General features: G+C 40.3%; 1 protein-coding gene across 1 annotated transcript; it reads left to right on the top strand.

Moving 5' to 3' along the window:
- Positions 1-8367: 8367 nt before the first annotated feature.
- On the top strand, positions 8368-15033 carry LOC115923048. Its single transcript, XM_030983158.1, has 4 exons — positions 8368-11285; positions 11783-12097; positions 13245-13334; positions 14381-15033. The coding sequence occupies exons 1-4, from the start codon at positions 8414-8416 to the stop codon at positions 14515-14517; spliced, it is 3414 nt and encodes a 1137-aa protein (XP_030839018.1). The 5' UTR covers positions 8368-8413; the 3' UTR covers positions 14518-15033.
- Positions 15034-17000: the final 1967 nt, after the last annotated feature.

Below are 17000 nucleotides of genomic sequence, written 5' to 3'. Positions count from 1 at the left end.
GTCAGGGGCGTCGCTAGACCTTTTTCAGTGGGGGGGGGGGGGGGGGGTGTAAGTTAGAGACCACCGATTACCGACAAAACTAGCCACCAATTACCGACAAAATGTAATAATGTCCCTGTGTCAACAAATTTAACCCTATCAATACTAGTATCAACCCGGGGCCGAAGGCTAAATTATTTTTTCTATGAACTAGATCTAGATCTAGATCTAGTCTATCTAGAATCTAGATCTATAGTAGATCTAGATCTACTTGCGTATGCGCAAATTGTCATTTTCCTTGACATAAATATAAGAATTATTTCGTTAACTTAGTCAGTATCATAGCTAGATCTAGACTATATATTTAAATGCAGGCGCGTAGATCTAGTTTGGATCCTATTTTAGGGGGAGGGGGTAGTGAGAAGCGAATCACTTAAAGAGCGCGCAAAGGGCCCTCCCGCGCGAAGCTTTGACGTTTCATTGAATTATGAGAGAAGCAGACGATTAGTTGTAGTGTTCTCGACTCTTAATCCTTATCTGACTTTATAGATTCCACCCTTCCGCGCGAAGCGCGGAAGCTTTGACGTTTCATTGAATTATTATAGAAAGCAGACGCTTCTGTGTAGTATTCTCGAATCTTAATCCTTAATTGTCTGAAATCGGTTTCCCCCAATCGCGCGAAGCGTGGAAGCTTTGACGTTTTATTAAATTATGAGAGAAAGAAGACGATTCGTTGTACTGCTCTCGACTCTAAACCCTTGTATGAATTCAGTTTCCCCCAATCGCGCGAAGCGCGGAAGCTCTGACGTTTCATTAAATTATGAGAGAAAGCGATTCTTGGTACTGTTCTCGTCTCTTAATCCTTATCTGAATGAAGATTCCACCCTTCCACGCGAAGCGCGGAAAATTTCATGTTTCATTAAATTATTATAGAAAGCAGACGATTCAGTGTAGTATTCTTGACTCTTAATCCTTAATTGTCTGAATTCAGTTTCCCCCAATCGCGCGAAACGCGGAAGCTTTGACGTTTCCTTAAATTATTAGAAAAAGCAGACGATCTGTTCTACTGTTCTCGACTCTTAATCCTTGTCTGAATGAAGTTTCCCCCCTCCCGCGAAGCGCGGAAGCTTAGACGTTTCATTAAATTTGTAGTATTTATTATTAGACAATGAAGACAATTCGTTGTACCGTTTTCGATTCTTAATCAGCCCTAATTGTCCGCATCCAGATTTCCTCTATCGCGCTTCGCGCGAAAGCTTTGGAGTTTCATTAACATATTAGAGAAAAAGGACGATTCGTTGTACCGTTCTTGACTCCTAATCTTTGTCTGAATTCAGTTTACCCCCTCCCGCGCGGAAGTTTTGACGTTTTATTAAACTATTAGAGATAGAAGACGATTCGTCGTAACGTTCTCGACTCTTAATCCTTGTCTGAATGAAGATTCCACCCTTCCACGCAAAGCGTGGAAAATTTCACGTTTCATTAAATTATTATAGAAAGCAGACGATTCAGTGTAGTATTCTTGACTCTTAATCCTTAATTGTCTGAATTCAGTTTCCCCCAATCGCGCAAAGCGCGGAAGCTTTGACGTTTTATTAAACTATTAGAGATAGAAGACGATTCGTCGTAACGTTCTCGACTCTTAATCCTTGTCTGAATGAAGTTTCCCCCTCCCGCGCGTAGCGCGAAAGCTTTAGCGTTTCATTAACATATTAGAAAAAAAGGACGATTCGTTGTACCGTTCTTGACTCCTAATCCTTGTCTGAATTCAGTTTTTCCCCCGCCCGCGCTTGCGGAAGTTTTGACGTTTTCTTTTTGGCGTTTCATCACAATATAGAGAAAGTAGACGATTCGTCGTACCGTTCTCGACTCTTAATTCTTATCTAAATAATGTTCCGCGCGAAGCGCGAAAGCTTTGACGTTTCATTAACATTTTAGAGAAAAAGGACGATTCGTTGTACCGTTCTTGACTCTAATCCTTGTTTGAATTTAGTTTACCCGAAACTTTTAAACCTCTGATTTCTTTAGCTGATATTATAGGAAAGTCAAACTTCTAGAAAGTACAAGTATTATAGTTGTAGTCTCTCTCGATGTCGTCACAGTTAGTAGGGGGAAAAAAAATTGTCGGCCAACCGACATTATACATCTCGCCGACTTCAAATTCCTGCATTTATATAGTACCCGAGGATCGAGCAAGAATACCGACACGGCTGACCCGACACAGCAATTTATTTATGCGTGTCTTTCTTGCTCCCTCGACGAGACGACTCCACCCAACAACCCCCCCTCCCCCTCTCTCAGGCTCTTACCTCCCCTTGTTTCCTTTTTCTCTTTTTTTCTTCCTTTTCTCCTTTTCTTTCTTTTCTCTTTTCTTTTCTTTCCTCTCTTCCCTCTTTTTCTTTTTTCTCTTCTCTTTCCTTTCCTCTCCTTTTTTCCTTTCTTTTCCTTTCTTTCCTTTCTTTTCCTTTTCTTTCTTTCTTTTCTTTCCCTTTCCCTCTCTTTTTTCCCCTCCCCCTTTTCTTTGTTTTCCCGACGGCAGCGCAATTTCGCACCCCCCACACCCACCCCCCCCCCCCTTTGGCGACGCCCCTGGCCGCAGTCAGCTCAAATTAAGCTAGTAGGGTCTACTCAGCTAGTTTAGTAGAGTCTAGGGCTAATTGGCCCTCCCCTGAGTAAAGGATAGGGCTTAGCCTTGCTATAGCCTAGGGGGCAACAAGTTGAGTGAAAAATAGGGTCTTGAGAACGGGTCATGGCAAGAGTTCCATATAGAGTCTAGTCCTAGTAGGCCTACTCCTAGATCTAGATCCCCCCCCCCCCCCCCCCCCCCCCCCCGCTGAAAAAAATTAACGACTGATAGAATCTACTTAGTTAGACTAGACCTATGTCTAGACTATGATAGAATTTTAAATTACTGGAAGTCCACCTGAGTCCGCGTTGCCCTAACCCTAACGCTAGGACAGAAATACTGGACGAAATAGCTTTAACATTAATGGATACAACATTAAATATTACATAACACATTGTGTTATTCTTCAAGTTCAACATCCAAAAAAATCAAATAAATTATTATCAAGTTCTTTTCTCATGTTTTAGTAGGGGGTATAAATATGGAACTCTTGTCTGGGTCAGAATTCGACCATCATGTCATGAATTGACCGCGCTTGTTGCGTGTGTACATGTATGTGTCTATGAGCGCCGCTCAGCGGCTATGTACAGCGCTCATGCATTGGCTGTTCTGGGCAAAAATCCGGCCCGCACTGTTCGGATGCCATATGGTTTGGGAACTGGGAGTTTGCCGCATAGCGGCAAGAGAGAAGGGGGGAAATAATTTTGTAACCCTTGAGAGCGGCAACCGGCCCGGCCTGGCCGAGCGGCCCTCATTAAAAAATTGGCTCTGAAAAAGGGGGTCTTTGTAGCGGCACATACCCGTGTCACCAATATATGCGAGTACATTGGGATTTATCAATCGAATCATGTATTTTGGAGGTGGAAAACTTTCAATTGACGTCAAAGAATTTGAAATTAGGTATTACATAAAGGTAATAATTGAGTTCAAACCCATATAAATTATCATTTGTTCATTTTGGGGGATTTTGTATCATATAGTAATGGGTGACATTCATGGATTTTGAATGCCAATATGCCAGGCGCGGTAAAAAAAAAAATTGTTGCCAATTTGAATGAAATGTAAAAATCCATGTCAAAATTATTAATTGTCACTGTGTGTCAAAATAGAATAGTCAAAGTGGATGATTGATATGATCAGTCTTGCTTCGATATTTAATATAATATCTTGTGCATCTTTCTGGTCTTAGCGGTAATTTTGACATTGGAATCATTGCAAGGTCAAACTTTTTTGTTTTGCATTGTTGTGGGTCAACCTAGATACACGCACCCGCTATTGCTTGCACCTACATGTACAAAGCATGAAGCTTAATTCCTATTCACTGTCGAAGCCTATGTAACGACCCCGGTCCCGGCTTGTACATTTCGATAGCAACCGCTCAAACAAATGCTTAACGCAGGGCAATCAAGTGCTGTTGGATTATATGCGAATGTGTACTGTGCGCGTGCGTGGCCACGCACTGCGCATTCCAACTTCGACAGCGAATATAGAACCATATGTCAAAAAATGCTGATTACAACGATTTACCCTAGACCTCTATAACAAAACAAATTTCTGTTTATTTGTGTTGTTGGCATAGGGTTCTGCGTTGAACTGCTCGCGAAACACCCAACGATGAACATGCAGTATCTGCAGAAACTTTGCATGCTTTTTGGGTTGTCAAAATAATTTTCCTGATTTTTTCATTGGATTGTAGACCATGCAAGACTGGATCTATGACAATTCCATTGAGAAACAAAAATAAGACAGGGAAATTAAGTTCTAGAGGAAGCTTTGTAGGTGCACCGCTATCGCAAGAGATAGCGGGTGCGTGTATCTACATTGTAGGGTCAAACAGTCTTTTTTAACACAATTTTTCTGACACAATATGAAAAATATGTACATGTTTTTATTTTCCTGCAGCAACTACTTGCCCAAGAAGACGAGCGATGTGAGGAGTCGCGGTTGCAGGGCTAGGGCTTTTTTTTTCAAGCATCAAGATCAAGGAAAGAGTCACTGGTAAGTTTCACTGGGTATTCAAAATTTTGTATCCAAGACCAATTCGAGAGATCGACAAGAGCTGTAAGATATTCTCCGATAGCGGCGCTATATTACTTTGGTTGTGCTGCCTACTTCCAGGACAGGCACGAGTGAATAGCTTTCCTATTGAAATCAGCCAAAATCATGATGCGTCATTATAACGAACGGTTCTAAAACGCTATCGAAAAGTGATTTAAACATTGATTTAAATCAGTTTAAATAAGTGTTTTTGTGAGTATGGGGTTCCGTTGCGGATGAAATGATCAAATTAGCCGGCAAAAATTGAATTCTGTAGGATTTCGGCGTAAAAGACCGGAAGTAGGTAGCACAACCTGAAGCTGGACCCGCTGAGCCAACAGCGCACGTCAACCAATCAGAAACAAGCATTTAATTCATTTAATTTAACGCCCTCTAGCGGCCAAATAGTTATTGTCAATCCCCCAATTTCATCATTCCCAATTAGGCCACTTGTGGTGATGGTGACATACACTAAAATAGATAATGGACCCCTTTTTGGAACTTGATACTTCCCTTACTGGAATGTAATCCCTTCTTCCATAGCGGTGTAACCCTACTAAATTTGATGAATACCATCTGTAGTTTTTCCTATTAAATGCTGTTATAATTCTTGGTTTATATAGGCCTTGTCTTCATTTTCTATTTTTCTCTAACCCTTTTAGACATGCTGACCAGAAGAAGACATTGTGGTGTTGGAAAACCCAACCCCCTTGAGGTAGCAGCACAATACACAGAGAAAGAAAAGGACCCTCCTCACTTCATTGTCAAGCTGTTTGAGAACAAAGGTAAGCAACATCATTTTTTAATTCATAATTAAGTTTCATGGGGCTGCTACAAGTTTAGGTCGTATACTGTCCAACAATATTTGATTGATGTCACAGCAGAAACATAACTTAACAACATAATTTGCATATTTTGCACATTCATTTCAACTCAAGTTCTTTTGTTTTATGCCTCCGACATGAAGTGGTGCCGGAGGCATTCTGTTTTTAGGTTATCCGTCTGTCCGTCCATATTTCTTCTTACCACGATAACATAAAGGGATGTACATGTATACCTGGTGTTCTAGAAGGCGCTGTTCGATGGCATGTTGTGCGCCGCCAATTTTATCCCGAAGATTGACCAGGCATATTTACATACATCATTTTTTTACTGTTTGGAACATGGCATTGTGTAAACACCGGTATGATCGAATAACATATATTGGTGTCAATGGCAACTCACACCGTCTGTCCGAGTACACATTGTCAAGATATTCTGACAAAATTAATTGTACTGATCAAATTGGCACTGTGATTTTTGGAAACATATAAATTCCTGCCATTTCCATCTCAACATAAAAGAAATAGAATGGTGAATCTGGCATAAGAAAATCAGACACACTTCCTGGATACTTTTTGTAATCCTTACTTCCTCAAACTCTACAATGTACAGAACCTGCAAACCCAACTCTTGGAGGGTGTCCAAAATGAAAACAGTGAGAAACAAAACAAATTGAGTTGAGCTGGACATCCTTATTTACTACATATAGAGTATATAGGGACAATGTCTAGATGTGCGCCTGAAAGTAAATTGCACGAAATAAATTGCAAATCAATATTTTGTTGAAGATGACTTTCAGCTGTGACGTCAACAATCAACTATCGTTGTTTAGAGGTACCATAATGTTGGTGTAATGATGTCTTACTGTAATTTTTCTTACAGGAAGAGGGATAGTGGCACAAAGAGACATCTCAAAAGGGGAGTTTTTGTTGGAGTACCCAGGCCAACTTATATCTGCCCAAGAAGGCAACCAACGTGAGGAGGAGGAATCATCTGGTTTTCGTTTTTTTTTTAAGCATCAAGGACAAAGCTACTGGTAAGTTTGCACGTTTTATTCCTATTAGGAGATTATGAAACGGGCACTGTCCATCCGTATGTGTACTACCTATTACTTTTGGATGGTTCGTCCTATCATTACCAAATTTGAATGGTAGATGCATTAGCTAGGGAGGCCTATACATTTTAGTGTGGTCAAAGGTCACTCAGACTTTGTGTACAAAATGTTAAATTTGTACATAAGATGTTAAATCTACATATTACTTTTGGATGGTTCATCCCATCCTCACTAAAGCTGGATTTGGGGGTCATGCGGTCAAAGGTCATAGGGCAATAAATAGCTTGTGGTCGTGTTATCTCAAGAACCGATTGACGGATTCTCACCAAACTTGGCCCATGTATGTACCTTAAGGGGCCAATGATGAACTAATTCGATTTTTGGGTTATGAGGTCAAAGGTCACAGGGCTCATTATATATGCAATAAGAGCTTGTGATCACGTTATGTAATTGGGCTTAATATGTAAATCGCGCAATAGTGGAGGCATCATTTTCGACTGCGCGCAGTCGAACATCCATCTAGTTGAATGACATACAATATTGTACACTTTTCTTTGGAATACAGTCTTGATGCAACTGATGAGTGTGCTTTTGGGGATAGACTCGGCCGCCTCGTGAATCATGGACAAGGGAGGGAGGAGAACGCCCGAATGAAGATACTAGATATGAAGTCACATCCACACATGTGGATAATTGCTACAAAGAACATATCTAAAGGGACCGAAGTTCTGTACAATTATGGAGTTCGAGAACTGCCGTGGAAGAAAAAGGTAAAATTAATTTTGATAAATTTAGAGTATGATGGAAATTACAAGATTATTATCAGATGTGATAAAAGTCAAATTTTACCTTTTCATGTTTTTGCTTGTAACCCATGATAGACAAAGCAATACAAGTCATGTATGTGAGATTCAATTCTTTACCTCTGTACATTACCCATAATACTAAAAATTGCCCCATGTGATATAGCTAAACTGATTACATTTTGGACAAGTTTCTACTCATTATTTGGCTTTATTCATCTAATTTCTAATTATTTTTCCCCTCAGCATTTCAGAGGACAAGTTCAAAGGGAAGAAGAAGAAGGAGAGACACAAGTCCACCAACAGGAAAGAGGGACTCTAGGACAACAACAAGAAGGAGAGATGCAGGTTCACCAGCAAGAAGGACAGACACAAGGACATGAACAAGAAAGAGGGACTCTAGGGCACCAACAAGGAGAAGACATACATGTCCACCAACAAGGAGAGACACAGGTCCACCAACAAGGAGAGACAGAGGACCACCAACAAGAACGAGGAACACAAATCCACCAACAAGGAGGAGATACACATGTCCACCAACAAGAAGGAGAGACAGAGGGCCACCTACATGAAAGAGAGACTCTAGGACACCAACAAGAAGGAGAGATGGAGGTCCACCAACAAGAAGGAGAGACAGAGGGCCACCTACATGAAAGAGAGACTCTAGGACACCAACAAGAAGGAGAGATGGAGGTCCACCAACAAGAAGGAGAGACAGAGGGCCACCTACATGAAAGAGAGACTCTAGGACACCAACAAGGAGGAGAGATGGAGGTCCACCAACAAGAAGGAGAGACAGAGGGCCACCTACATGAAAGAGAGACTCTAGGACACCAACAAGGAGGAGAGATGGAGGTCCACCAACAAGAAGGAGAGACAGAGGGCCACCTACATGAAAGAGGGACTCTAGGACACCAACAAGAAGGAGAGATGGAGGTCCACCAACAAGAAGGAGAGACAGAGGGCCACCTACATGAAAGAGAGACTCTAGGACACCAACAAGGAGGAGAGATGGAGGTCCACCAACAAGAAGGAGAGACAGAGGGCCACCTACATGAAAGAGAGACTCTAGGACACCAACAAGAAGGAGAGATGGAGGTCCACCAACAAGAAGGAGAGACAGAGGGCCACCAGCAAGAAGGACAGACACAAGGACATGAACAAGAAAGAAGGACTCTAGGACACCAACAAGGAGAAGACATACATATATACCAACGAGGAAAGACACAGGTCCACCAACAAGAAGGAGAGACTCTAGGACACCAACAAGGAGGAGATACACATGTCCACCAAAAAGGAGTGACAGAGGACCACCAACAAGAAAGAGGAACACAAATCCATCAACAAGGAGAGACACAAGTCCACCAAGAAGGAGTGACAGAGGACCACCAACAAGAAAGAGGAACACAAATCCACCAACAAGGGGAGACACAAGTCCATCAACAAGAAAGAGAGACTCTAGGACACCAACAAGGAGGAGATACACATGTCCACCAACAAGGAGAGACACATGTCCACCAACAAGGAGGAGATACACATGTCCACCAGCAAGAAGGAGAGACAGAGGGCCACCAACATGAAAGAGAGACACAAGTCAACCAACAAGAGATAGGGACTCTAGGGCATCAACAAGAAAGAGGAACACAAATCCACCAGCACAGGGAGACACAACAAGAAAGAGGGACTCTAGGACACCAACAAGAAGGAGAGATGCAGATTAATCAGCAAGAAGGACAGACACAAGGACACGAACAAGAAAGAGGGACTATAGGACACCAACAAGGAGGAGACATACATTTCCACCAACAAGAAGGAGAGACACAGGTCCACCAACAAGAAAGAGGGACTCCAGGACTCCAACAAGGAGAGACACAAGGACACCAACCAGTCGAAGGAGAGTTCAAAGGATTAGAACAATCTGAGCATCCACAAAACTGTGTATCTCCATCAAGTTGTTCCTCAGATGAGGAAGAGCAGTACACACGCCCAAGAAGGTTCATCTACCCTAACCTATCTAAATCATCAAGTGAACTCCAAAATCATTTTGACAGTGATGAATCTGACCTTGATCCAACATATCGACCAGAGGAGGGTAGCAACGAGGAATACAGCAGTGATGATGAGGCAACTCTTGAGATTCATCCAAGAAATGTTCAAGTGCGCAAGAGACCATCTTCTGTTATATCTACACCAGATGAAAAACCTACAAAGATTTATAAACAGTGCCTTCCAGGATCATTTTCAGGGCCAGAATTGCCACATCAGAAAACCAATGATAATATGGAAACGACACACAAACACGAGGACAAGAAAACAAGGTACAAGAAGCCATCAAGGCCATGCCCTTTCTGCAACAAAGCTTGTGGTGAAAAGCTCTCGAGACACATTTGTTTGGTACATAAGGATAAGGAGCAGGTGAAATCTGCCATGCAGCTGCCAAAGCGGGAGAGAGACAAGGTGTTCTCAAAGTTCAGGAAGGAAGGCATATACCAAGTAAATAGAGAACGTATGAAAGATGACAACCCCATTTATGAAAGAGAAAAGTTACCAAAATCAGGGAATGATGACAACCTTAAAATGTGCAGTAACTGCAAGGGCTTTTACAGCTCACATTTCTTCTGGCATCACAGGAAAGTTTGCCAAGGTGATATATGCACTCCATCTGAAGGAGTACCAGTAAACCTCATGGAAGGGAAAGATCCAGTGTATCAAAAACACCCAGACTTTGTCACTGACATACTTAGTAGATTCCAGAATGATGACGTTGGGAATACGTGTAGAACGGACAAAGTGATAGTTAATGTTGGACATCGACTGTGGACTAAACACAGATCCAAAAAAGACAAGAAACTTGAAGTAAGAAAATCAGTTATGGCTGATATGAGAAGACTTGCCACCTTATACACTGAGTTTAAGAAGAAACACGAGGTTCATGGGACTGCAGATCTCACAATGGGACATGCTGGAGACATGTTCAGTAGAGAGCACTTCGAATCTTTGACAGAGGCAATCCAGACGCTCACTTATGATGAAACTGAAGGCAAACTAAAGCCAGGACTGAAACTCTGCTTGTACTTTGTGCTGAAAAAAGCTAGCAAAATCACTAAAGCTAGTTTTCTTGTATCCAGGCTAGATGAAGATGCATCTGAGATTGACAAGTTCGTAGAGATTCTTGACTTGAACCAGAATTTGATTTTTGGGGATGCACACTACGAAATCCAAAAGAATCGCCAAGTGCGTTTGAGGAAGCCTGCAGAGCTCCCGCTTGAGGCTGACATTGAAGCATTGAAGACATACACTCAAAAGAAAGTCACAGAAATCATCTCTGATGAGTTCCTGGTTTGGGATTCTCACACATTTGTAGAGTTACGAGATCTGACTTGCTCGCGATTGACATTGTGGAATGCAAGGCGTGGTGGAGAACCCAGCAGGCTTACAACCGAAGAATGGAGAGATGCAGAAGAGGGTGTATGGATGCAGAAAGACAAGATTCATGAAGTTAAAAATCCAGCCCATCAGGAACTTTTATCTCAGCTCAAGATATGCTACCAGACTGGGAAGGGCACTAATCGCTTGGTTCCAGTCCTGTTCCCAAGAGACACTGTGAAACCTGTGCAACTTCTATGTGATCAGGAAATCCGGCATACAGCAGGAATAAGACCTGATAATAAGTACATATTCGCTTGTACTCAAATGTCTCATGACCATGTTGGAGGGTGGCATGCTCTAAAGAATGTCTCAGACAACATCAGCCTTTCGTCCAACGTTACGGTGAATGCCACCAAGAACAGGCACAGAGTGTCTACAATTTACGCATCCCTCGACTTGCCTGATGCTGACTTGGAACTATTTTACCGGCATATGGGACACTCCTCTACAATCAATCAAACAATCTACCAGACCCCACTTGCCATCCAAGAAATCACCCGAGTAGGGAGTCATCTCCATCATATAGATATAGGAGGTAGGTAAACATTTATACAAATTTTGCATTGGTTCAATGTACCATATTATATGTACAGCAAATTTATGATTATCTCGAGTTCAGATTTATAACAGCGAGGCAGTAGTAATAGAAATAAGAGCTGATATAATTTTGAATTGGGATAGCATATAGGATAATAACATCGAGCAACAAAACAACCAGTAAATGATACACCCAATTGTACATTTATATGAAAACAATTGCAAAATATTGATGGAAAAAACTTGCACCATTTCATATTCCCAAATCTGAAGCAAACCTAACGCAGAAAACAAAAATGTTCATCAAGTGATATTTACTATTTATTTATTTCATAAACTCTTTGTGTTTGGTATATATTTATTTTGTATTTGTTTGATTGCACTATTACAAATTTGTTAATTTGTTTATGCTCTCTCTCTCTTATATTGACTGTTGTTATATCGTGTATGCAAATTATTGATGTTCGCATTTTATATGTCTTTCCCTTCCCATAGGAATGAGGGCACGCAAAGAATCTGAAGCGTCTGATGACGATGGCTGCTCAAGTGCACCAGCGACCTCAAAGGATGGCTGCTCTACAGCACGGGTGAACTCTAAACATGACGACTCAACTCTAACGGTGACCTCTGAGGATGGCAGCTCAACTACACCAGCGACCTCAAAGGATGGCTGCTCTACAGCACGGGTGAACTCTGAGCATGGCAACTCAACTCTAACAGTGACCTCTGAGGATGGCAGCTCAACTACACCAGCGACCTCAAAGGATGGCTGCTCTACTGCAACATTGACCTCTGGGGATAGGTCTTCAGGTAATATGAAAGCGAAGTGTTTTTTTTTTTGCACATTGTTGCTTTGATATTAAACAGGGAGTTGTTCCCATTAACTCTGCAGTTCAACTATCACATGTGCTGAATTCATAGTTGTATTGTATTGTTGAGAATCATAGGCATGAGTTCAAAACTTGGTTCTTGTAGAATGAATCAGTTCATAAAGGTTTCAGCATATGATACAATGGAGATTCATGAAGAAAAAAAAAAGTAGTAGATTCATGCATTTATATGACAAATATTGGTGTAAAACTAATTGGATCTGCTCAGGAACGCAACACTGTATGGGAAAAGTTTATAGCTGACCATAATGAGAAGTTTTCCCAGCAACCATTGTAAATACTGAAAGATTGTGTGATATGGATACAATTTGAATCTAGCAACTGCGAGAGTAATGGTAAAGGTGTATTTGGCCTAGACATTTAAAAGTTGGAGGGACACATGGGCTCTAACTACCTGTGCGCATGCATACAGCTTGTTGATTGATTTATTCCATATTTTTTAGCCCATGTGAGCAGAATGCTCAAGTGAGATTTTGCCATCCGTTTTGTTTGAAGGGGGTATACTGGAATCAGCGTGCAGTCGGTTGGGCGGTCGCGCGGTCGGTCGAATCTTGTGTCGTGAACTACTTCCTCAGTTTTTGAACAATTCTAGTGAAATTTGGCACAAATGTTTGCCTTGGGGTGTTGATGAGCAGACACACTATAGGCCCCTGAGCAAATTTACAAACTTTTTTTCCCCCTTGGGGCACTATGGGGAGGTTGCGAAATTCAGGTGAGCATCTAGTCTACTGGGCTCTTTTTGAGTATTTTTTATTTTATTTTTGCCACATCATATGAGATGGGGATTTGAGGTTTGCAAAACATTAATCACCCTGTTTAAATTACAGTATCTTTTGCCCATAAATAAATTGGTACATGTAGGTGTCCCGATGCTGTGGTTATGTTTCATGAGATAAAGCAAATTCAGGGGAGGGTAGTCATGCAAGCTGCAACCGGAGTGTTGTGCGTTTTAAAGTATTTTTCTTCTTTTCAAACATCTTTCATAGATGTAGGCACAACATGTGACAAACTGTGAAACATGTCTGAAGCGTAGAAGTATATAAGGCTTATATGTTATGTCATTACAGCCCGAAGGTACAACCGCTGGTCAAAGCAGGGAAGCAAGCAGTGCAAGCAGTATTTCTCTGCAGCAATCAAACAAGGGGAACCATTACCAGGTAAGCTTCTTTGTGTTTATGTTTAAGTGCATCTTTAGGCAAAGGGTTGAGAAAAGTTGTAATTTTGTTGTCATTTTAAAGGGCAGGAAACTGGTATAGCATGTATTAGAAGTGTGCATATAATTTATATAAAAATCAGAATATTGTGTTCCAAGAAACTAAGTTCCAGGGATCCCCAGCTTTCAGTTTTGGTAGCTTCCATTTACTAGTTTCAAGGTCTAGTCATTATTATACCCCTGCCAAACGAAGTATATAGGAATCAGCGTGTTGGCAGAAGTTGATGACAGTGGCAGAAAGTGCATTGCCATGGTAATGGCATATTATGACAAACAAAGGGGGGGGGGGGGATCTTGCGTCGCGAACTACTCCTTCAGTTTTGAACAATTACGTGATAACTCAAGTATGACTTGATGGAATATCATCAAACTTTGAGTAGGACTTGGCAATTAATAAATTTGATTTTGAGTGACACTGCAATAGCTGGGGGGGGGGGGGGAGGGGGTTATTCCCCCATCCATCAGATGTTCTTCGTTTACGCGATAATTTGAGTATGACTTGATTGATGTCATTAAACTTGGTGAGACGGTCATGTAGGACATGACAAGTAACTCAGGACTCATTTGATTTCCCCACCCCCATCTCGGACCTCGGCCATATATCAATGTGTGGCATGTGTGTATACATGGATTATTTGTTTTACAAAAATGCATAGTCAAATTTATTGTTATTCCTATTTGATTATGCACATATGCAACTTTTTTTCCAGGAGTTCTACTTTTTTTCTTCAGTTTCCAGCATTTATGGAGAAAGTGCACTTAATTGACATTAATTGGCTTTTCATGTACTCTGAAAGATAGCTTAGTCAAATTAATAATAAGTATTGAAATTTCATATGAGTTGATAGTGCAAATATGCAAATTTGTTCAATATAATGCAGTGCGTGAGAGGGCAGAGGCATACCAGTCGACTAGTTCCTATTTAATAACCTAAGATAGTATCGATGATGACAAAGGATTTAGAATGTATTGTTCTTATTTCATACCCAGGGAGGAAGGCCTGCACCACTTTCCTGCAAAGACATCAAATCACCATGGAATGGCAGGCGGTAAGAAATAAGGTGATGAACGAAAGGAATAAAGCAAAGAAAAACTTTGATGACAGAGAGAGGAGCTTCCTAAACTAATAATATTAGTTGGGTCAGATCATATGGTCTGATTAACATCTTTTGTTGCCTTTTTTGGCACAATACATGTACCTTCACCTGTATATTCCAGTAGGTATGTGGCTTCTAAATGAATATTCATGAAAGAGCTTGCACAAGGACTCATCCTCGTTTTGTTTCAGTGTCAAGCCTGGTCCTTTATCTGCACATGCGCAACCTGTAACTTGCTCTAATTTGTGATAGAGCTGAATTGATGAAAGTCTAATATGGTGGGCAAAGAGGTCAGTTGAAACATTGGTGTAATGATGATTAATGAGCCTGAATGAAGTTAGTTTATTTCGGTTTTCCCTGCCATTGACTTAGTGTATGTATTAAAGAAAGTGCTAAATGGTTATATAGTGGACATTTTGTAACCTGGATGTATGCAAGTTAAATGAATATTAAAGGTAATACAAAGTTTTGGGAATATTTCACTAGGGTCGGAGAATAACGTTTAAATTTTCATTATCATTGTAAAACCTTGTGTACGAAAAACCGCCTCTGAATAAATTGGGCTCTAAAACGCTTTGGATTTCGAGATATTCTAATATGAAATTTATCGGTGCTCCCGATAAATTTCAAATAGCGCCTACGGTCATATAACGGTAGCTGCGACCATGAAAATCTCGGAATATGCAGTTCTGATATTAGGTTTCCAAAAGAATAGTCAAGAAACATTGCTTTAAAGCTAAAGTAATATCAATCCGGAGAGGGCGCTATACAACATAAAGAGTTTATTATCTACAATTTCATCACTTTAGACTCGATTACAACAGCGACAACGATCATTGTGTTTTGTTGGATCGTATATATGCTTCCAATATGTACATTTGAACAAAATTCATGACCCCATACCAAAACTTTGTATTACCTTTAAATTTAATTCAGGATCAAATGAAGATGACATGTATCTAATTAATGATGTAATGATGAATACTGCTTTCAGTGCATGATGAAGGTTTGGACATTAGAAATGATTGGTTGCACACTGTACAGTGAAGTGTAGTTATGCAGTCAAACTTCAAGTTCAATTCAAGTTTATTAGAGTGAACTACATATTATTAGACAAAGGGTATTTATAGTACTTGATAATGATGTCAGTTTGAGCACAATCCCTTTTCGAAGTGTTTTTGAAGAGCATCAACTTGATTCCACAAGCACAGATATTACAAAGACACTTAGATGTCATTTTACTATCTAATCTTGCATATATATGGATTGCACGTTTGCATCTAGTTGAACTTTTGTTATTGTTATTCCTGTTATTGGAATATTTTACAGCATTGCCTTTTATATGGTGTACATATTTGGCTACATCAGTGTTCTTTGTGACAAGAGTAAATAATGCTAATTTGCTCATTTAGTGCTATAATAATTACATGTGTTAATGTTTTTATTCATGAGAAATGTAGGAAAAGTATAACGATTACATTCTGACCCACTAGGTTGTAGTGTTGCATAACATTGGGCACTGTCCCTATTCATCCCAGAATAGACATCGAAATATGAAAATGACTACATCGGGATTAATTTCAGAACCGAAGATCTCCACATGTATGTTCTTTCTTTTGCTTTCATTTGTGAGGACCCAGACCAAAAATGAGATGACTTCCTTTACTAGATTCAAAAGATACAGGCAAAGTTTTGACCACATCTTAATTTTACACCTTTTTTGAGAAGCTCTGTTTTCGTTCATGCACGAGTGGTTATTCATTGGTTCATGTCAAGTTAGTCATGGTTGGGTAGAGTATGTATGTTCCAATTATATGTAGAATTTCAAGGTTAAGCATTATTAGTTTTATAAATATTTTAGAAATATAAAACTACTACTGCTACTACTACTACTACTTCTACTACTACTACTACTACTACTAGTCTTGTATTACTACAACTACTACTAGTAGTACTACAGTACTACTACTGCTGCTGCCACTGCTGCTACTACTGCTACTACTACTACTACTACTACTACTACTACTACTACTACTACATTGGAACCTCTTTATAACGAGGTCCTTGGGACCATGAAAATTACCTAATGTTATATCAGGTTTCTCATTATATCAGTGTAAAAAACCAAAGAAATATAAAGAGCTGGGACCAGCAAAATTACCTCGTTATAAGAGGATTTTGTTATATCCGATATCGTTATAACGAGGTTCCACTGTACTACTACTACTACTGCTACTGCTGCTACTACTACTACCACTAATACTACTACTACTACAACTACTACTACCACTACCAAGGAGGTTTACTACCAAAACCACCACCACACTACTTTGTTCTGTCTCTCTCCCCTTCCTCCCTCCCTTTCCCTATTTCCAATTTTCTGTCTCTTTCTTGCCATTTCTTTATTTTCTTGCCTGATGATGTGATACACTGAAATATTTTCTTGTATTGTCTGTGCAATTTAAATTGTTTCTTTAATATTCAATGTGACTATTAATTTAATATTTTGCATT

Source organism: Strongylocentrotus purpuratus, unplaced genomic scaffold (assembly GCF_000002235.5).
Source record: "Strongylocentrotus purpuratus isolate Spur 01 unplaced genomic scaffold, Spur_5.0 spur5_scaffold_13, whole genome shotgun sequence".
Lineage (NCBI taxonomy): Eukaryota > Metazoa > Echinodermata > Echinoidea > Camarodonta > Strongylocentrotidae > Strongylocentrotus > Strongylocentrotus purpuratus.
Note: the sequence above shows the minus strand (reverse complement) of the source record. Positions and strands in the feature narration are given on the sequence as shown.